Below are 21,331 nucleotides of genomic sequence, written 5' to 3'. Positions count from 1 at the left end.
GGAAAGGGGCAGAAAAATTTCTGTTTTTCACCCTGCTGCCACCCTATTCCCAGACAAAGCACTGGGAGCAGAGGCTGCCTGCTTCCCTTCCACCCACTGCTGCTCTCTCAGCGCTGAGCATTAGTCTGACAGGCAGCACATTGGCTGCTTCCCTGCCCCAAATGGTGACTACTGGGCACAGGGCCAATGAGCTGCAATATCCCATCTAGAAACAAACCCTTAGTTTGTTCAGACTGGAGAATGCTCCAGGGAGACCTCACTGTGGTCTTCCAGTATCTAAAGGGAGCATATAAATAAGGAAGGAGAGTGACTTTTATAAGAGGGAATGGCTTTAAGCTAAAAGAGGAGATTTTGATTAGATGGCAGGGGGATGTTTTTCACTTGGAGAGTGGTGATGTTCTGGTACAGACTGCCCACAGGAGCTGTGAGTGTCCCATCCTTGGAGGTGTTGAAGGCCAGGGTAGGGGGAGCCCTGGAGAGCCCTGCCCACAGCAAGGGATTGGAACTAGATGATCTTTAAAATCCCTTCCACCCCAATTCATTCTGAGCCTTTGCCTTAAAAACTCCTTGTTATGAATCCTTCGAAGGTAAACACCTGAACTCAACTCAGGCCATATGAGGAGAGGCTGAAGGAGCTGGGAATGTTCAGCCTGGAGAAGAGGAGGCTCAGGGGAGACCTCATTGCTCTCTATAACTTCCTGAAGGGAGGTTGCAGTGAGCTGGGGGTCGGCCTCTTCTCTTGTGTCATTAGTGATAGGACCAGGGGGAATGGTTTCAAGCTACGGCAGGGGAGATTCAGGCTGGACATGAGGAAGTATTACTTTTCAGAAAGGGTAGTCAGGCACCGGAATGGATGCCCAGGGAGGTGGTGGAGTCACCGAGCCTGGGGGTGTTCAAGGAAAGGCTGGATGTTGTGTTGAGGGACATGGTTTAGTGGGAGCAATTGGGAATAGGTGAACGGTTGGATTGGATGATCTTTTAAGTCTTTTCCAACCTTGGTGATTCTATGATTCTATGATTCAATCATACTCCAGGTAAGCACCTTGGTTTTGCAGCATTCAGAAAAGCCTATGTTAAGCAATGAATTCTGAGTAAGCTACATGAAAAGATGACTGCCCTCCACCATTACGTGCTTGTTTTCTTCACACTAGATATGAAAACAAAAATTGCAATATTTATGGTCAAAAAAGAAACAGACTCCCACAGCACTCACAACAAGTTTGTTTATTCTTTCAAGAACAGCAAAACAAATAAATCACTGTGTTAAGAAACCTTTGGTATCCAGTTTAATGAACATGCTTAGCAAACACAGAATAGGTAAAAACATACAAAGATTGGGAAAAAAAATAAAGCTCTGTCACTTAAGTACTTCATAGGCATTTGTTGTTTTTTTTTTTTTTTAAACATTTTTTTTTAAAGACTAATGAACCAGTGATAGCTAATATTACCAGGTGGCACATGTGGTGTTAAGATAAGAATATTCCATGAAAACCTGTAAGATCACTTGTTACAAACAAAACTTTTATTCCTATTCTTGCTTAAGAGCTATCCACTTACAATAAAACCTCTGTCTAGTGCAGGTGCTTAGTAACTCTTAGAAACAGCTTGCCAAAGCCTCCCTTGATTACCAAAACAGTAAAGAAAGTGAAAGTTAAAAATAAGTGGGGATAGGAAGAAAAATGGGGAGCAGAGCCTAAGATATCTTCTGCTATAGCCAGAGACAAAATCAGCTTCTTTTTTTAATGTTGCCTTGTTATCTGGTGGCCAGAAAAAGCAAGATGCATGGCAGGTGGAAGTTCACTGAGCTAGTGGGATGTTCATGTTTCTTGTGCCAGCAAGAACACAACTCTACTCAGGTGCAAATTGTAAGGCAGCCGTTTTAAGTGGTAGCTGCTGTGTATGTGTAAGCAGCTTTGTTACTCTACGCAAGTCCAAAACGACAACCAGATCAGGGGATTCAGGCACAGTGGAAAGAAGTAATAAGTGCAAAAGAGCAGTTCTACCCTAAAGCAAATCACATCACTGTGCTAATGGCAGCTCTTCTGTCTCTTTAGGGAGAGCAAAATCTGCCACAGAACAAAATACTGGAAGTTTTGTTGTGCCGGATGAAGAAGAGGAAGGGATGATCGGCAGTGAAGTTGGGAACGATCATAGCGCAGCGCAGCAACATCGCCCCTGCTGTGGCAGCTGCTGCTTCAGTGCCTTCTTCATTGACCTCCACAAAGGACTTGTGAACCACTTCAGAGAGCACAAGCTCGTTACCAGAGGAGATTCCTGAGAAGTTCGCTGCCTGTAAGTTAAATGCATCACGCATTCCCATGTTGCTCAGGATGGGTTTCAGATCATAATTTTCTTCTAGTTTAAACCTGGGTAAAGACAGCCTCACTTCTGTACTGTCCATCATTTCAGGATTAATCCACTCCATCAGCTTCTCATATGTAAGTTCTCTTTCCAGCTTAAAAGCAAAATACATAACCCAATGTTAGATAATTACAATAAGAATAGTCAAAGTTTTACACTAATCTCTACTTTTGCCTGTGTATGTGTTTACATTACATGTAATATGCATCTTTTCAGGAGCTGACAGGGTCTCAAGCCAGAAGTACAAGTTTCATTTCTTAGTAGAGGCTACTGCTTCAGCTGAGATCAATTCTGTATGTTTTTGGGGGGATGGTAGATACAGTAAAGTTCAGTTTCTAAAATACTATCAGATTGTAAAAAACCTTATTTTACATATAGAAAGTAAAGGCACAGGAGAACTGATGACAAGGTCCCAAACAAATTGAACCCAGTTCTTCAGCCTTTCAGGATCTTTCAGCTGATGGGCTGGTGACAAAGCCTGCTTACAACACCCTTTAAAGGCAGCATTAGGAAAAAAATGCAAAATTTATTAACCCATTGGCCAGAGCATGATCTGTATCTTATCAACATAACACAAGGGAACTTGAATTATTCTGTGAGCAGTTTCCAAGTAGAAGGGCAGTGACAACCTGCCACATCTTCAGTAAGAAGATCTATGGGTCAAACTGTAGAACTTCTAATAAGGACTTCCTAAGAGCTGCCCCAAATTCCCTCTCATTTGGTGCTCATCATACTATGGCTTCACCATAACTACAGCTAACCCCTGCTTCTGATGAGTAAGAGGCCTCTTTCAGAGCCTCTTCGTAATGAAGCAGCACACAGCTTGGCCAGTAGTGATAAATGGCGTGCCACTTTAGGGGCAGAAGCACAAGGAGCATTTCAGTCTGTCTTGAGCATCAGTGATACAACAGCTCTGGAACTGAACTATAACCACATGCGCGATAGCAAACTCTCTTTCAAGGCAGGACACAAACTGCCTTTGCACTAAGCTCAACAACTTACCTTTTCCAAGCCAGTAGATTCATCCTTAATTGCATCGGGGAGTAGAACGATCATACTGAGTTCATTACCAACGTAAGGGATCTCAAGGACTTGGGTCTCCAAGTCTCCAATATAGGTCATGTTATATTTACCTTTTCTGAACATCATCTGCACAGGTTTGGTCTCATTCTGAAAACAAGGAGACGCCAAGAGTTACTACTGGGCTGGCATGGCAGTCGTAACTGGATGCCTGCTTCATATACTACTTAGGGCTTTTTACTATTTGACTGCACAGAGAACTAAGTACACTGCATTACATAGTATAGCACAGTCACTCTTCTGTAAAGCAAGAGATAAGAAGTAAGAATCCCTGAGATTTAATTGGTAATTGCTAGTGTGGAAATATCTGTGAAACTTTAGGGTAAAGAAGCAAGAAATACATGTTTGCTCACTTTAGAAGTAGTGACTAGCTCTAAACAGAGTTGGTAATAAGCAGAGCTTATGTTCCTTGCTTTAAATGAATACAAAATAATTTCAACTTTGATATCTTCATTTCACTCCATGTGGTTCTAAGTACTATGACATAAAGTAATACAAACGCTAGGAAAGTTCTAGCCTCACTTTCAATTGTTAAAAGGCACACAGAGGGATAAATCTTCCACCTTCTTACTATCTGTTTCTCCCCCATCTCTCTCCATTTTTGCATGGAGCATCAGTTACTTTTGTCTACATTACTTTCCTCATTTTCAGTGGAGCCTAATCACTCTTCCCCTTACCTTCATTTTTTGTTTTTAGAGGAAAGACTATTGAGACTGAATTTCTGACTCAATTCTATACATGACTGCCATTGACTGTGAAAACAATGTCAGAAATTATTTTGCAACAGCAATCAGTGACACATAAAAATGATGGATAAGCAAAGGCCACACAGCATGCTAGCATCATCCAGTGAGTCACAACAAAGTGCAAAAGTCACAGATAAAATAGATGTCACAGAATGCTCAGAAGGCTATTAGTGTGCTAAAGTAACTACTCCTGGACAGACTGTAAAATAACTTCAGGTTTGTACCTTGGATTTTTAATTGCTTATTTGAGTTCTGTAGCTCACTGGTGATTAGTCGTTAACATGATGAAAACAGACGTGTAAGCCACTTAGTTTTGTAAGGAAAGAAGTTTGTGGTTCTTTGCACATCTAACAGTGTGTTACTCGATAAGCCAAGGCAGCATCCCCCAGTCTCACATCTTGGAACTTTTCCCAATAGCTATCTGCATCCCAAAAACTGTGTGTCTGCAAAGGAAAAGGTCTAGGCTGAGACTCATACCTAGAGAAACAGCACTGGATTTGCCTCCTGAGGAGGAAGAGGAAAAAGCTCTAGGCAAGAACATAAGCTTGGGCTTTGTGTGACACCTCTGTGGGAAATTGATAATAAACCTCCCTTTCTAACAGGAACAAGTCAGTCCAGTGGCTTCTGAAGTGTGAGAGCAATATTACTATTCCCTGCTTGAAAAGTGGTATTAGCAGTTTCAAGCACTCTTGGATATATACACTGAAGTTTGAAATTAGGCACAAGGGCTTCAATTTTGTATAGTGGTTATTTTAAGCAGGTGAGTTCTTAAGCAGTTCACATTACCAGTTCACCCTCATGACACCTGGATGGACATCCAGAGATGGAAAGTGACCTCTAAGGGCCAGCTGTAGCCTATTAATGATAATAAACAAGTCCTCAGTTGCCATGCTGTACTTTTCAAAGCAAAAGAAAGTCAAGCATGGAGGCCTACAGAGGAGAGAGATTTTTTTTCTTCCTCTCATTTCATTTCTATCAATGTACTGGTAGAAACACAGCAAAAAGAAAAGCATTCTGACTGAAGATGACTGCTGTGCTCAGACATTTCTGCACACATGGAAGTTCTGTTTTACACTGAAAGTTGATTTCACCAACTTCTGTGAAACTGGTCATGACTCTCAAACAGCCTAGCAGCTTCATACGAGCATCTTCTGCAGTTCTAAGTTCATGTATCACACCACGTTTCTCAAACACAAAGAGGAGTAAAGGAAAAAAGGAGAGAGTGTAAAATAAGTGTGTGATATTAAAGCTTTTAGTAATTATGTGAAACTTAAGGGAAGCTAAATGGAGTGTTCATATTGAGGGGATGGAGTATAGGGAGCTCCATGCAGACTACCTTAGGTAACTCTACTTGAACAGTTTTTTTTCTTCTATGTTACAAAGAGCTTCATTGTCAGCACATTAACATATCATACCTTGTTAATTTTAAATGGCATTTCAGTTGTGCTCTCTTTGTCAAACTTCTGTTCCCAGTTGCCTTTGAAATAGATGGCATTCACCAACACAAGTCTGGTCATTGAATTAATAATTCCCTCTGACAACAGTTTTTGAATTTTACCTTTAGGAAACACAAATTGAACAGTGGTACATAAGCAGCTGTTGTAATACCAAGTATCTAATATGTATTAATGATAGACTAGATAAGGGAATTATGTCCCAATCAGAGATGGAGCTCAATGGGTGAGGCTTTTGTTTGTTTTAAAAATGACAGTACTGCACCTTGATAGAGCTGTTTATGCAAGCCCTGGCTGACATTAAAGACAGCAGGGAGTTCTGCAGAACACTCACCTTCAGTCTTCTTTTCCACCCAGCCATTTATTTGCCTTCTGGAATCCTCTGCAGCATTTTTGAAGTCAGCCTGTTCTAGCCCAGCATGGTAGAATTTCTGACTCGATTCTATAAATGACTGCCAGAAATGTTTAAAACAGCTTTTTAGCAATATATTTTATTGACATTCAGCCACAGATGTTAAGTACGCTGAGAAAAAGCTATTTGCTGTCTTCCTTCAGCTTCATATAAAGCCATTCAGGTTTTGTCTGACATGTTTTTATCAGTTGTTTTATCACTTATTTTGAGCTTTATGTTATAAGTCAAATGGCTTCTTTAATATACCAGAATGTTCTACAGTACTCAACTGAGAAATGATTGTCTGGGTTGTTTTCTTTTTGCTTGAATGAGAGAACATACAATATTATAAGCTTGTCCCTATATAAACTTCATTGCTAAAACTCCCAGGCTAACAGAAAATTTTTAGATTGGAGGAAAAACAATTTGTTTTATTACAGTGAGAATATATAGTGAGTTTAATATAGGGACATCTTATTCACAGATGAAACATTTAGAGTATAATCCACATAATTTTAATCTAGCAGTGGAATGAAACCAGCATTTTTATTAAAAACAGACTATAAATCAGTACGAATAACAAGAGAGTGACAGCGTAACAGCATCTGTTTTCCTGCAGGACTTCTTAGACATACAACTCTGTAACACTCTCAAAAACAAATCAGACCCATACCTCTACAACTAGGAAAGCATCTGAAGAAACATGAATAACAGTACTTATGACCCTTATAAGTGTAAACACACGTATATGGAAAATATAAAGAGTCACATACTCCTCTCAGCACGTTCTCTGGATTACTTGATTAACAGAAAAGAAACTACAAAGTTCTACCCATGCTGGATAGCAGTAGCAGTTATTTTTCATCATAGTTACAGATTATCAAAGGCAAGGAGATTTGTCAATCATTTGATCCTAGAAGCCACCAAAAATGGATTATGAAACCTGGGGATTCAGAGTCTGATGAATTTCACGTTTTTGCACCAGTTGTGCATTCATATAATCTGAAAGTAGCTTCTCCATTCAGTTAACATCCTGCCTTTTGCATAGACTGTCAGGTTGGTAAGTCTCAGCCTAGAAAAATTTGGAAAGTAAACCCAAAGCCTTTATCTAAACTTCAGGGGAAATAGCTAGCAAGTACATTATACCTCACAACACTCAAATTTAATGTTTACTTACTGAGAGAAACTCGAATGTCTTTTCTCCATAAAGTCGATTAGCAGTTCTGAGGATGTATTTGGTCTCAGGGTTGTTAATTTCAGAGAGAAGCGATTGGTACCCATTGTGAGCATCCTCAGCTTTGTTCAAAGAAAGCACCTGCAGAGAGACAAATACCTTCTGTGGAGTCTATGTCATCTCTGACACACTCGCTTCAGCACAATTATTTTGTTTTTACATGAGTTTTGGGCTTAAAATCTGAGACTTGAAGCCAGCAGATTTTTCACTGCACAAGTCACATACAGTGCACCCAGACTGATGTTGTATGAGTAAGAAGTTATGCTGCCAGAAAGTGAGTGTATTTATCTTCATTCTGTCCAAGTGTTAGAGGATCACAGAATGGTGGAGATTGGAAGGGAGCTATGAAGGTTACCTGGTTTACCCCCCTGCTTTCTAAGGAATCCATCTAGCTTCCAAAGAAGTCTGAGTGCAGACACATTTTGCCCTTTTCTTAACGCTGCACATGGTCGTTCTTAGAGAACTTAGGCTTTATAATCTCCGCCCTACAAAGCCTAGGAAAACTCAGTTAAAATCCAGAAACAAAGGAGCCTGAAGTTAAAAAAAAAAAAAACAAACAAAAAACAAAAAAAAGCTCCACATAATTTTTCACATTGATTATAATAGCATCAAAGGATCTTATTTAATACCTTAGATGCAAATCTGATCCTTCAAGTGATAACAGGAAATACACTGCTGGAGCTGATGTTAACACAGGCAAACATTTAAATTCCCATTAAAACAACATTTCAGCTTCATCCTCATTCTTCCTCTTGACTACTACCATAGGTACAAATGAAAAAGTATTGATGATCTACTCCAAATTACAACACCAGAAAGAGAGAGGCAGGCAGCACCTTAGTGAACACAGAATAAAGTGCACTACACTTACTGATAGATTTGACCCTACCCTTTTACAACAGGCCCATCACTGCACTCCCAAACTGCTCTCCAGGTCACTGGATTACAAATTTACATTACAAATTTTACTTTTCATTGGCCATGCAGCTTTGCCTTGTTCTGAATCTTTGCTGGGGTACTCACTGAACTTCAGAGCAATGTTCTTAGCTCTGTATCACTTCTTTCTTCTGGAAGTTCCAGGATTAAGACTACAGGTTGTGAAAACATAAGCTAGTACACTGAACAAGCAACTGGTTGGTTTTTGTTTGTTTGTTTGTTTGTTTCTCAAAATCTGGGACTGTTTGATGTGACATGCTTATATGTTGGATATTCTTTCTCTTGATTATCTGGCTACATTTTTGAAGTATGCATAGTCTGATATTAAGCCCAAAAAGATAATAGATTATTTCCTCTTATTGGAGATTCATCTCTGGCTCTACAAATACAAATATTTAAGTAAAAAAAAAAAAATAATAAATCCCAGCTGCCTCTTAATGACATATAAAAGGAAGATCTCCATATCACAAACAAAAACCCAAACATCCCAAAAACCAGGAATCGCTTAATTCCACACTGCAGGAAGTCCTCCTGTACACAAATTCTGTAGAAACAGGTTCTGCTTATGTACATACTTCAGGAAGACTTCTGACCTCTGAGGCCAGAGTGACTGTAACAATTTAGCAATTAGAGGTCACAGATTGCAACACAAATCTCAGATCTGTAGTTTATATATTATCAAATAGATGATATATGCATCAAATCCAATACATTAAGTTTGGATACATACCTTTGCTATTTGGGATTCAGTGTTACCTTTCGAACCCAACAAAATCATAGACAAAGCAGAAGAAATACTAAAAGGAGAAAAGAACAGATTCTTTCTGTTGTTTTTCTCACGCAGCTCTCTTAAGAGGTCGAGAGCAAAAGTGGAAACAGCTGTACTGAGGCTATCCATCATTCAAAGCCTACAAGAGAAAAAAAAACAAGATTGGCTTAAATTTATTTGATCATAAACTGACAAACTACTTCTTTTACATTTCACAATATAAACCATATAGCAAATATCTTGATTTGGGTAGAAAGTTATGAAAAACTGGTTTGGTGGAATAAATATTTTAAATTCCATACAATATACTTGAGGCAGTTAATGTTTTTATGTTTTAAAAATATGTATGTAGCAAGAGCAATTCCCATTGGCACAGAAACAGATAATTATCAAGGTAAGAAAAGACCACTAACATCATCCAATCCAAATGTCAACCTATCCCCACCACGTCTGCTAACCCACATGCTTCAGTGCCCTATCTAGACATTTCATAAACACGTCCAGAGACATGACTCCACCACTTTCCTGGGCAGCCTGTTTTCAGTGCCTCACCACTCTGAGCAGTTTTCCATAACATCCCACCTGAACCTCCTTTGGCACAACTTGAAACCACTCTGTCTCATCCTATTGCTGCTACCTGGAGAAGAGGCCAAGCCCCATCTTACTACAACCTCCTTTCAGATCACTGTAAGAGTGGTAAGATCTCCCCTGAGCCACCTCTTCTCCAGGCTGTACCATTCCAGCTCTCTTAGCCACTCATCGTATCACTTGTGCTCCACACCCTCCACAGCTTCATCGTCGTCCTCTGGACACACTCCGGGGCCTCAATGTCTTTCTGGCAGTGAGAAAAGTCATTGGTCTTCTTCAAGGAATAAATAATACTACATCTTTTGAGATGAGCATACCATGATATGACAGAACAAGTCTCCTTTGACTCTGCAAAGACAATTACTTGCCTTACAGGAAAACCGAAGCAGAAAAGCATCTGAATGGTAGAATTACAAACTCACCTTCTCAAAGTCTGCGTATCTTCAGTATTCCCTTCAAGCTTGCTTCTTCACTAGTGTTCTAGACCTAGCAGCCAGTCTGCCAGAAACCAACTGAATGAGTCGATCTATAGGATTCAAATGAAATTTATCTGGTCAGCGTGACAGATTACTGCAGTTTCCTGCTGTGGTACAAAATCAAAGTCCTCTGCAGTTTGCCTTTTATTGTCTACATCATGGAAACAGATTAGTAAACTATTTACTTGGAACTTCATGGCACATACGTAGCTCAGTGCTTGTCAGACTTCACATACGTCAGCCGAGCAGGTAGCTAACTAGCCCGAAGTTATGCTACACACCTGCAGGAAGGTGCAAGGAGTGCCAGAAAGCAGAGTAAATTACAGATAAGTGCCAGCTGACATTGCAGAATATCAGCTAGCAATAAAGATGGTTGTTATTTTTTTTCCCCTAAGGCAGTGCCTGGTGTTGGTACGTTGCTATAAAACAGAGCCAACACCTACTTTGTATTAATGATTCATCACCTCAAACAAGAGGTAGCAGCAAGTTTCCGCAGGCATGTTTCCCCTAAGACAAATTCTCAGCAGGAGCTTCGCTACGTTCAACAGCTGCAGCAGTACTCGTTTTTCCCTCTGCCCGTAACCATAAAAACACCGACAAAAAGAAAACTCGGACTGAAACAGTCCTCCCGTTCTGCCTGAAGCAGGAGCGATTTAACGCCGAGCACCTTACAGCGCTAATAAGGCTGGGCGCAGCTCAACTGCCCGCGCTCTCCCTGCGGCTCAGGAGCAGGCTGAAGCTCGCACCTCTCCATCGATTTACGCCTGTTTTGCCACAAAACCCAGAGACAGGGCTGGATGACACGGCTGGATGACAGGGCTGCGGAGCGCTGCGAGACCCCTCCCGCCGCCAGCACTCGGCCAACGCCCGGCAGCCTGGCACGCTGAAACCGCTCGGAGCGCCGCCGCGAGGGGAACGCCGTCGCCTCCCCTCAAAAAAGCAATGCGTGCTTCCCGCAGAAAACGACAGCGCAGACGCTCCGCACTCACCCAACCGAGCACAAACGTTGCCCCGACCTCTGCCCCGCCCTTCTCCCGGAAGTTTTTGCCCAGCCACGGGCCGCCCATCGTGGGGGAGCGGGTTGGAGTTGAGCTGCGGACGGCGGCCTTGAGCCCTTCCCCGAGGCGGTGGGAGGCGGCCATCTTGGCTCGGAGCCCTTCGTGCCTTCGCAGTGCTCGCCTCTTTGCCTGATTTCCCCTTCTGCCTCCCCCTCCTGGTAGAGCCGACAGAAAGCACTACTAAGCTGCGAGGGGTCGTTTATTAGTAGTACTGCTACGTTTGAAGCAGGCGCTGCTTTGTGTAAAGTCAGCAGCGTGGGTCAGGCTCTTCTGCCACACCTGTGACTGTGAGAGGAAGCAGCCGCGTGGAGCGTGTGCTTGTTATTTCTTCGGGGCAGTCAGTGGAATGGAGGTGAACTGGTGAAGGCTTCAGCTTGGGCTGTGTTTGCCTCTGTAACGCAAAGAGCCAGTGAAAAGCTAAAGAGGAGCAGGGGCTAATTGTGGCAGGGCAGGAGTGTGAAGATGCATCTGAATCAGGTGCTCTGCTTGTGCGAGTGAAGAGAGTGCCTCGTGTTCGTATGCGCTGCACTCACAGGCACGGCTGTAGCTATCTGGAGTAGCTGAAGCTTTGCCTCAGGCTGTGGAATATGCACAGAAAGAATGCAAGTCTCAGTCCCCTCAGCTGCAGCAGGAGGATGGAGCTCTGCCCCTGAGCTGGCAAGCCAGCATCTCTTGCTCTGTAGAGCAGGGAGTAACTCTAAGGTGAGCAGAGTCTGCCAAAGAAGAGGATGGTTTTGGATTTGTTGTGTCTGATGAAGAAGAGAAAAGGGCGGTTGGCTTTAAAAGTTACTCTAGGTGTTCTTGACCTCATCACCAGGACACCTGTGGCAGCTGCTGCCTCAGTACCTTCTTCACTGACCTCCACAAAAGCTTTGTGAATAACTTTTGATATGAAGAGATCCTTCTTTGCTGACATCCTTGTGAAATCAGCCAGAACAGGGTCAAAAGCATTTTGGATCCCCATGTTGCTCAAAGTGGATGTAAGATCATAATTTTCTTCCATCTTGAACTTGGGCAGGTAGAGTTCAACTTCGACTTTCATCATCATGGCTGAGTTTGACCATTCAGCTAATTTTTCGTGGGTCAGCTCTCTTTCTAACTGCAATGAATTTTAGAAGAATACAGTTAAGATACAACAGGAAAAAATAAGGCATGCACACACTGGTGTCTAATGCTCTATATTTAAAAGGTCCAACTACCAGCTGTGGGTGCAGCTGAATATCCACTAGGATATGGTCTCAGCATAGTGCTGAGTGACCTGTACTCCTATCTATTTCCTTAAATGCAGTGAGGTGTAGAGTGAACCTTCCGAATAATTCATTATTTTGGAAGCAGATATAAGAAGTATTGCTTTTATGCAGTGTCCAGCTTAACCATATTAATAAGTGCGTGGTATATGTGAATATATAAGGTATTTCTCTTAGTAGCACTAAGTGGAATGCGTGGAACCTCAAGAACAAATAAAAAGATGTTTGCCTGATGTATTTAGATTCAGAAGCTAATCTCAGCTTGATCATGAGTGGCTGTTCGTACCTCATGGGTCAAGGTAGTCAGCACTGAATTCGAGAAGCAGCATTACAAAATATAAGGTGGAAATCCGGACTGCAGATGACATAAAATTGTTGAGTAGAGTTCTCAGAAGATTAATTCTAGGACATGGTGGTTTAGACTTGGTTCTTGCTTTCATTATTCTGCTGTTCTGGAGGTAGAAAAGGAGGCGCCAAATAGGCTGAGGGAGTATACTTTTTTAGATGTGTCGTCAGGTAGATTAATATGTTTGCATCATTAACATGACCCGAAACCTAGACTGAGAAGTCATTGTGTCATTTGAAGTTCATTCTTCCTCACTGTTTTCATTGATTTCTGTTGGTGCTTTGTAGTGCATGTGATGCAGTATGTCAGTTTTACCTGCTCCAGCCCAGTAGTGTTATCACTGATGTCATCTGGTAGGAGTATGAACATGCTGACTTCATTTTCCACATACGGCAGCTCAATAATTTTGAATTTCATTGTTTGTTCATGGAGTATCAAAAATGTATCTCTCAGAAACATCATCTGTACTGGTTTAGTCTTGGTCTGTGAAATGATTCAGATGTTTAAAAAAAAAAGAAAAAAAGAAAAAAGAAAAAAAGAAAAAAGAAAAAGTTGTACTTTTTTCCATAAGGTGAATGGTAAAGAATACTTGCTTTGCTGAACTGAAGGCAAAAAAATTGTAAACAAGTATAAGACTCAGCATTGTTTGAATACTTCTCCAGTGCCATTTCTCCTGTTTTAAAGTCACAGAGATCTTCCAAAAAAAAAAAAGGCATGGACACTACCTGATAACGTAATTACATGCAATGTATTTTCACTCTTTTGAAAGAGTTAGTTTTGATAGGCAAGTAACTACTTTGTATGTTTCAAGTTTTTCCCAGAACTTTACATTTCTCGAGTGAATGTGTTGACTGGGAGGAAAAAAATCCAGACTTTCATTCTCTGGATGTCATCAGCTCTTTTGCATACTTCCAGACAGTGCTGATTGATTGAATTTACTTATGAACCATATTTGCTGTGACCTCTGCTAGCTTTTTCTCTTTCCCAAACTGTAGAAGTTTGGATTACTAGAAGAAATTATATTACACAATAATCTTCTGAACTGTTATGCTGTATTATGTTCAGAGACCAGTGATGTATCCACTCTCTCTTTTCCATTGTTACACAAGTGCAAAAGCTTATCTGTTAGCAGGCTTTGCTATCAGCCACCCAGCGAATGAAACCCTTTCTGTGCACCACGTTCGATTACAGGTCCTAAAACTGCACATGTAGCGTAGTAGGTTTCAGATAACACAACCACAGTATCGACACAGTTGCTTGACATCACCAGGCATACAGAAGGTGTTTGCACTCATAATCTATGTCAAACAAGGTAAGTGTTTCGATTGAAAATTCTTTTTGCTCACCTTTGACACAAGCCAAAAATATGCATGCTGTCAGCTACTGGGAATTGTCTGAGCACAATCACTGAAATACTGTAAGCTTGGTTGTGCCCACAGTGCGTGATGAACACATCATCCGTGTGCACCTGGCTAGAATGACAAACCCTCTTGGAAATTCCCCATGAGGTTCTACGCAGTGGGCAGGGTATTTGGAAAGAACATAGAGTTTAGATTAGTTGAGCTCAGATTATACAGCCTCTGTCTGAAAGGCATGAAAAGAGACCTAGGTGCCCAAGTACTGCTCTCAGAAGTAACTGAATTTCTTCTGAAAATGGTATCTCAGTACTTAGAGAAATCTCGTCTTGTCCTTAAGCTGCTTAACCATGGTGTTTTCAATTATTTTGGTTCCAAGAAGTTACTAACTTACCTGAAAATCCATTCTTGTGCATCTGTGTAAGTGAGACTGTTGATTTATTTTCGGTGTTGCTGTTCTCAGAGTTTATACCATCTGCTTCTACTATGAGTGCTGTTGCAGTGGCATATGAAATGCACATGAAATATTTAGAGAATTCTTGTTCTGCAATAATAGACATTTTGAAGGAATTTACCTTGCTTAATCTGAAGGGCATCTCAGATGTATCTTTTTTCAGAAATCTCTTTTCCCAGTTTCCTTTGAAGTAAATAGCATTTACTAAGACCAATATAGTATGAGAATCAAGAGATCCTGCAGGTAGCAGATTCTGGATCTTCCCTTAAAAATCAATCAAATAGAACTGTTAATTCAGTATGACTGCATGACTCACCAATTTCAGGTGTGCTTTCTCTGTGCCTAGCTATCTAGCAAAAGTGTTTGCACTGAGATTTTTCCCCTGTACATTTTTCATGGTGTACGTATATAAAAGGCTTTTGAAGCATCACTATTTTTAAAAACATTTATTTCAGTTTTAGTAGTAAAACATGTTAAGTGTGTAAAGCTTTTGTGAAGAAGAGCTTCTGTGAAGTTAGCTGCAACCAGTTGAAGCTTGCAGAAATAAAACTTCATTAATCAGAGTGGACTCATCCAGTATCTACTTTTGCTTCCTTGTGAACAGAAATAATTCAGAAGAGGATATGATGTGAAGAGTCAAGGGAAAGGCTTTGCAAGGGGCAACAGTTAGTTTTGGAGGTAGGCATCCTTCAAGACATTTAACTGTAATTAATTCATCCTTTCCCCCCAGTTTCTACCCTTTATGGATCCTTTACTGCAAGAGCAATTCACGTGGAAACGCAAATGATTTTGAAGTCAGAGAAGAAAAAGCTGTAAAAGCAATACTTACTCTCAGTTTCGTTTTCAACCCAGGAATTGATCTATGCTCTGGCTCGTTCCACATCTGTCTTAAAGTTCACAGCTTGTGGCTTTGCTTGGTAGTATTTTGTGATGAGTTCTAAAAATTTCTGAACGATAGAAATGGAAAATGTGTGCGTATATAGTTAAATTTAAGCACAAAAATAGCAAAAAAGATAATTTCAACAGATTATGCAATCTACTAATAGAGACTTGAAGAAAATGTAATTCATCTGAAACTAGATAACTCTTAAAATAAATTCTGATACATTCTGTGATGATGGCCACTGAGATGATCAGAGGTCTGGAGCACCTCTCCTATGAAGAAAGGCTGAGGGAACTGGGCTTGTTTAGCTTGGAGAAGAGAAGGCTCTGGGGAGACCTCATTGTGGCCTTCCGGTACTTGAAGGGAGCGTATAAGCAGGAGGGGGAATGGCTGTTTACTAGGTTGGACTGTGATAGGACGAAGGGGAATGGTTTTAAACTGAGATGGGAGGTTTAGGTTAGATTTTAGGGGAAAGTTTTTCAAACAGAGGGTGGTGAGGCACTGGAACAGGTTGCCCAAGGAGGCTGTGGATGCCCCATCCCTGGAGGCATTCAAGGCCAGGCTGGTTGTGACTCTGGGCAACCTGGTCTGGTGGTTGGCAATCCTGCATGTAGCAGAGGGTTGAAACTGGATGATCTTTGTGAGCCTTTTCAACCCAGGCCATTCTATGATTATGATTCTATATTAAATAATAAGCAAGGACTGCTCAAAGTTCAGTATTTGTGTTTCACAGAAAACAGTACTTCAGATTTTTGTGTTTTAAATCCAATGTACAAATTTGCAGTTTTGAGATCCCATGAAATAAACATTCTACACTTTTTTTAAAAAAATTATTTTTGATTTCTCAGAAGAACTTGAAGTGTATGTGTGTATTATGTCTTATGATATTCAGTACAAGAGGAAGAATAGCCTCACATACTGCTGAAGCTGTATGTTTTAAGATTTGCTTCAGAGTCAAGGAAGCTGCCAAGAGTTTGTGAGGTCAATAAAGGGTCAGACATAAAGGGAATGTGATGGTAGAATAAACTAGAACTGACTTTTACACTGCTGTCTTCTGCGAAGTTGTTCATGGAAATTCCCAGCAGGAAATTCCTTGATTAGTCTTAAACCATAGTTACACAAAATTGTGTAGAATGTGAGCAATGAGCATTCAGTAGGACTGATTTAATTTCATGACTGAATAATTACTCAGGAGACTAAAACTACCTCCAAGATGAAAGAACGGTAACCTCATATAACAGTACCTTCCAAGGAGCTGGAAGGTGATTAATACAATGTCATTTCTTAAAAAGATTTCAAAGATACAGGGAATTACAAACTCATGAGTCTGCTCAGGGCAAATGAATAAGCGGGCCTACTGGGCATGTAGATGAGCATTTGTATTGAAACAGCATTCTGTAATAGGAAGTCCTACATCACAAACCTTTTGGAGGTTTTTGAAGGTGACAAGAAGCCTACAAATGACAAGGTCAAACCACTACAGCCAATCTGGATTACCAAAAGGCATTTTGGAAGACTTCTCACCAAAGGCTTTTGAGGAAGCTGAGTATCCATGGGACTGCAGAGAAAGGTCTTGTTGAAAAGGCTGGAAACTAAGAGAAGGAGGAAAGAGATTCCTGTAGTTCAGCTGTAGAACTCTTACAGTTCTAAAGGCTGCAGTAGATTTAAAAGGCAGAACATTTGGAAAATTGTGATTGTCAGATATGTATGTCAAATGCTCTTTCTGTAAAAATAAGCAGAAATGTTCAACTCACAGGCAGTAATGGGTAGGTCTTGTCCTCAAACAGTTGGTTAGCGCTTTTCAGTAAGTAAGTGTTTCTAGGTCTGTTGATGGCAGAAAGCAATTCTTTGAAGCCAGAGTGGATGTTTTCAGTTTCCTCATACTCAGCACCCTTGGAGAGAGGCACCAATTAGTACGGAAATATTTATGTCTGAAGCGTTACGCCTTCTGTGGTTATTTAAAATCCCCAGATCATTTCAATTTAGAAAGCGTGTGCAGGATGGAGCTCGTCGTAGGCTATCTGTCACTTTTGCAGCACTGTGCGTAACTGGATAAAATGTTTTATGCCTCTGGGGTTATGATTTCATTCTGTGGAGCTGCTCATACCTTTGAGGACATCAGCTGTCCTCAGATGGTGCACCCAGGATCATCATTGGGTCACCTCGTTTCAGTCACACTCAAGCCTAATTTTGATTATTACAAAAATCATTAAGGCAGCATTGCAGCTTTTGAGGAGCTACTCTGTTCAGACGGGCACTAATGTCAGGAAATGGAGTTGATTCGGATTTTCTGTTTGATGTGAATTTTGCTATTGCTGTTTGGAATTTGGAAGGAACCTGTCCAGAATGTGTGTGCTGATGGTTTTAGAGAGCAGGATCTTTCTTGTCAGCTGTGGCTTTGGTACTGTGGGGGTAAGCTGCTTGTCCCCTGCTCCCTATGAGCCAATTCAGTATAATTGCCTGCTCTGTTGGCAAATACCATGCACTACATGTGAGACACTGAGATTCTTTGCTGCTGGTGCATGGGGACTTGTCGTAGGATTGGTGAGGAGGCATTCCTTGCTCTGGTATTTTTTCACGCTAGCTGAGATACAGGCTTCCAGAAAGAACATGTGGGGAAGAAATTGGTAGTCAGAGAACAGAATAGTAGATAGGTTTTGCAAGGCAATGGGAACACAGTGAAGAGGTCATGGAGAGAAATGTCTGGAGGACTTCACCAGGCAGACCTTGCTACAACTTACAAAGGCATTGAATAGCTAAAATGAACGTGGACATAACGCTTTATCTTGAATATTAATCCAGATGGAGAATGGTGTAACCGCTCCTTTTTATTTCCAGTTTTTCTAACTTGGTTTGTTTGAGCTCTCCTTTAATTTCTGTGCTAAAGAAATGCAGCTTGTTTGAGTTTACAGACTTTTGAAGCTTAAGGAGTCTGTTTGAAGAAAAAAAAAAGTTCTGTGCAGTTCATCTTGCTGTCAAGTCTTTGTGGAGCTGATGAGCAAGGGTGAATCAGTGTGTTAGCTGAGAGGGGCATTTTGGTTGTCTGATGTGTGATGCGTGGCAAAGGTGGAACAGAGTTTAAGAGGGCAGGAGTGGAGTCAGATGTGAAGGCAATGGCAGTTTTACAGTCCGGAAAAAAAAATAATCCTGAAGTTAGTAGGAATATTAGTTATTCCTATTGCCATAGACCAACTAAAAGCAAGTAACAAATGTGAAAGTCAATCAGTGTCTCTGTTCTGCTTTGAAGTTCTGAGTTCGTGAGTTTTGCAGTAATATTACCTGCTTGTTCACATTTTTTATGTATAGTTCTTACTGAAATAGAACAGTGGGTATAGACAAATTTTAGAAAGTTAAAGCAGTGGTGCTGAGCTATCCCATTCTCAGAGACTTGTTTCTCTGAGTCTTGTTGAAATAAATACCATGTCTCTTTTCTTTGGTCTCTCCAGAGAAGGTGCTGTCCTCTCAGAAGGGCTTTCTTCTCTTGCAGTCTGGTTAAAATGAAGAACCTGTGGCAGTGATAGATTTTCCTTAGAACAGTTTGTTCTGTGAAGATAAAAGTGCTCTAGTGTTATGTAATGAGGTTAGTTTTCTACTTAGGATAATTTAGCGATTGTACCCTGTAAGTCTTTTAAAGTTACAGAAAACAAGACCTTACTCCAGATTTAGATTCTACAACCATACCATAATAATATAAATTTTAGTCATATTCACTACTTAACAACATCAATATGATTGCTCAGACATGAATTTGTTTGGAAAAATGGTCAAGTCATGCTTAGCAATGTGAAATTTGTTTTCAGATCATTGTCAGTCAGAACAAACAACACTGTGATTCAGAGTCTTACTACTGGGGCACCAATGTACAACTCAAGTACATTGCACAGAGAAATGCATATGTGAATGCATATAATCTAGGAGTACAACACTGAAATTTTTGCAAAAGTCATAAGTGGTATCATATTTTCATTTCTAGTATACCCCCATTATTCACAGAATAACAGAATGGCTTGGGTCGAAAGGGACCCCAAGGATCATCAAGCTCCAACCCCCCTACCATAGGCAGGGCCACCAACCTCCACATGTAATACTAGACCAGGCTGCCCAGGGCTCCATCCAACCTGGCCTTGAACACCTCCAGGGAAGGGGCACAGCCTCACTGGGCAGCCTGTTCCAGCACCTCACCACTCTCTATGAAGAACTTCCCCCTGATATCCAGTCTAAACCATTCCTTCTTCATGGGTGTATTGTCTTATTTTATGGACTAACCATGTCACAAGCAAAGAAAGATGTTGCTGCTGTGCGGCCAAGCTTGGGTTCAGAGAGCTTACTAACTGGGTGTGGAGAATGAGAATGTCTCTCATGTCAGTAACTTCACTCTGCCAGACCAATTGTATTGCTGTGCCAACTGTAAGTGTAAGCCTAATGTTGAAGTAGTAGCAGAGAAGGGAGCTCTTGGAAGTAAATTGGAAGGACAGTGCCCTGCAGGTCTGCACGCAGTTTCTTGCACCCAACATGATAACAAATCACTGTTCTTTCATGTTGCTCCTTTTTGTTCCGTGTAGGCAGGTGAATAATGCATGTCATGTGGGAGCCAGCTTTAAGGTGATACACTGCTGATTTCAGAGCTTACCTTTGCTATCTGCATTGCTGTGTCACCTTTTGCACCTAGATGGACCATAGCGAGAGCAGTTGCAATAGTCCAAGGAGCAAAGAAAATGTTTTGTCCTTTGGATGTTTCATCCAGCTTTCTGTAAAGGTCCACGGTGAAGCTGTTGGTTGATGCTGAGAAGGGCTCCATCGGTACAGCCTGAGTCAGATGATGAGCAGAGAAGGGTGATGACTGCTTCTTCATATTTAAAAAAATGGGAAATTGCTGGTGGGAAATTGCCTGCACCCTTGTAAACACACTGTTGGGATGGCCCTATCATGGCCAAAATGCCAAGTACAGTCAGATAGCAAGTCTCTTTAAGACCTGCGCTATTTCTCCCTTTCCAATCACTCTCAAATGTTTATATTCTTATTTCAGCTCTTTTCACTTACTCATCATCAGATAAACACTATTTTAGTTAGGAATGTTTTCACAAACCAGAACTGTTTTTAAAAAGCATTTACTGGAGTTTCACAGGATTATTCTTGCATTCTGTGGGAGTGAAACAGAAACATTTCCCACTGTGCTGCTCTGAGCTTTTATTCCTGTTTCCTTAAACTTCATTCTTTTCTGCTGAAAGAAGTATTGTGAATTGATGCCATTTGTCACATGCTTTAGAAGGCTGGTGGAGATCTGTAGATTGTTATTTGATCTTTGTGAACATAGGCCTACATTTGTCAACTGTAGCTGGATTTGTTAATGACTGTTCTTCAAGTCAACTCTTGTGTCTTACATACAACTCCAAACAGTTCCCATTTTAAGCAGCAGCTCTGCTCTGGTTTCATATGCTGGTTTATGAGAACCTGCAGATTTCCGCTTCTCTTTCTGCTTCTGTCTTTATGGAACAAAATCAAAGATAGTAACAAGAACATAGAAACCCCACGGTTGATGTAGTTTTTCATACCTGGATCCAGAACAGACCCATGGTTCTAACTAACATATTTTTGATGGATTTAGTACTGTTGACAAATATTAGGATAAATTCAGAAATTTCCACTGTCAGTGCAGGATTGCACCAAGTGAAAGGCTAAGCATTAGGTCAGTGTAAATGACTGGAATTTTCATTCCTGCTTCACTCACAATTTGCATGCTTAAATCACAAGCAGCAAGCAGCAGTCCCCAAAACCAACTGCTGTTCAGTCTTAGAGATAGCTGGAGCTTTTGGGATTCTTAAATTTGTATTTCAAAGCTTCCCAGAGCTCCAAAACAGCTTTGAATCATTCTCAGGTGTGCTTCTGAGGTGATTGCCCTGCAGCCTAGCTTAAGCATTTTACCTTAAGCCTGGTATTTCTTACCGCTGTGCCT

At 41.0% G+C, this 21,331-nt stretch overlaps 2 protein-coding genes across 3 annotated transcripts; both read right to left on the bottom strand.

Moving 5' to 3' along the window:
* Positions 1 to 1,209: 1,209 nt before the first annotated feature.
* LOC128087749 (serpin B6-like) lies at positions 1,210 to 11,147 on the bottom strand. 2 transcript variants are annotated; one of them, XM_052697622.1, is made up of 8 exons: positions 11,025 to 11,147; positions 9,982 to 10,085; positions 8,933 to 9,110; positions 7,210 to 7,347; positions 5,976 to 6,093; positions 5,603 to 5,745; positions 3,364 to 3,531; positions 1,210 to 2,455 (listed from the first exon to the last, which is right to left on the bottom strand). In XM_052697622.1, the coding sequence occupies exons 3-8, from the start codon at positions 9,101 to 9,103 to the stop codon at positions 2,051 to 2,053; spliced, it is 1,143 nt and encodes a 380-aa protein (XP_052553582.1). In that variant the 5' UTR covers positions 9,104 to 9,110; positions 9,982 to 10,085; positions 11,025 to 11,147; the 3' UTR covers positions 1,210 to 2,050. The 2 variants fall into 2 exon arrangements, with proteins under 2 accessions (XP_052553582.1, XP_052553583.1); XM_052697623.1 differs by lacking the exon at positions 11,025 to 11,147 and adding an exon at positions 10,782 to 10,907.
* Positions 11,148 to 11,790: 643 nt separating this feature from the next.
* Positions 11,791 to 20,680, bottom strand: LOC128087756 (heterochromatin-associated protein MENT-like). The gene is given in 7 exon segments (XM_052697634.1): positions 11,791 to 12,192; positions 13,002 to 13,169; positions 14,617 to 14,759; positions 15,325 to 15,442; positions 17,133 to 17,270; positions 18,798 to 18,884; positions 20,009 to 20,680. Coding segments are annotated over 7 exon segments (1,278 nt in total). The 5' UTR covers positions 20,231 to 20,680.
* Positions 20,681 to 21,331: the final 651 nt, after the last annotated feature.

This window comes from Tympanuchus pallidicinctus, unplaced genomic scaffold, assembly GCF_026119805.1.
Source record: "Tympanuchus pallidicinctus isolate F22 unplaced genomic scaffold, pur_lepc_1.0 scaffold31, whole genome shotgun sequence".
Classification (NCBI taxonomy): Eukaryota; Metazoa; Chordata; class Aves; order Galliformes; family Phasianidae; genus Tympanuchus; species Tympanuchus pallidicinctus.
Note: the sequence above shows the minus strand (reverse complement) of the source record. Positions and strands in the feature narration are given on the sequence as shown.

Coding starts and splice junctions, on each gene's coding strand:
- LOC128087749 (XM_052697622.1), bottom strand. CDS start 9,103: ATGATGGATAGCCTCAGTACAGCTGTTTCCACTTTTGCTCTCGACCTC. Junction 6,094..7,209: donor AGACATTCGAGTTTCTCTCA/GTAAGTAAACAT, acceptor CATTTCTGGCAG/TCATTTATAGAATCGAGTCA. Junction 2,456..3,363: donor AATCTACTGGCTTGGAAAAG/GTAAGTTGTTGA, acceptor TTTGCTTTTAAG/CTGGAAAGAGAACTTACATA.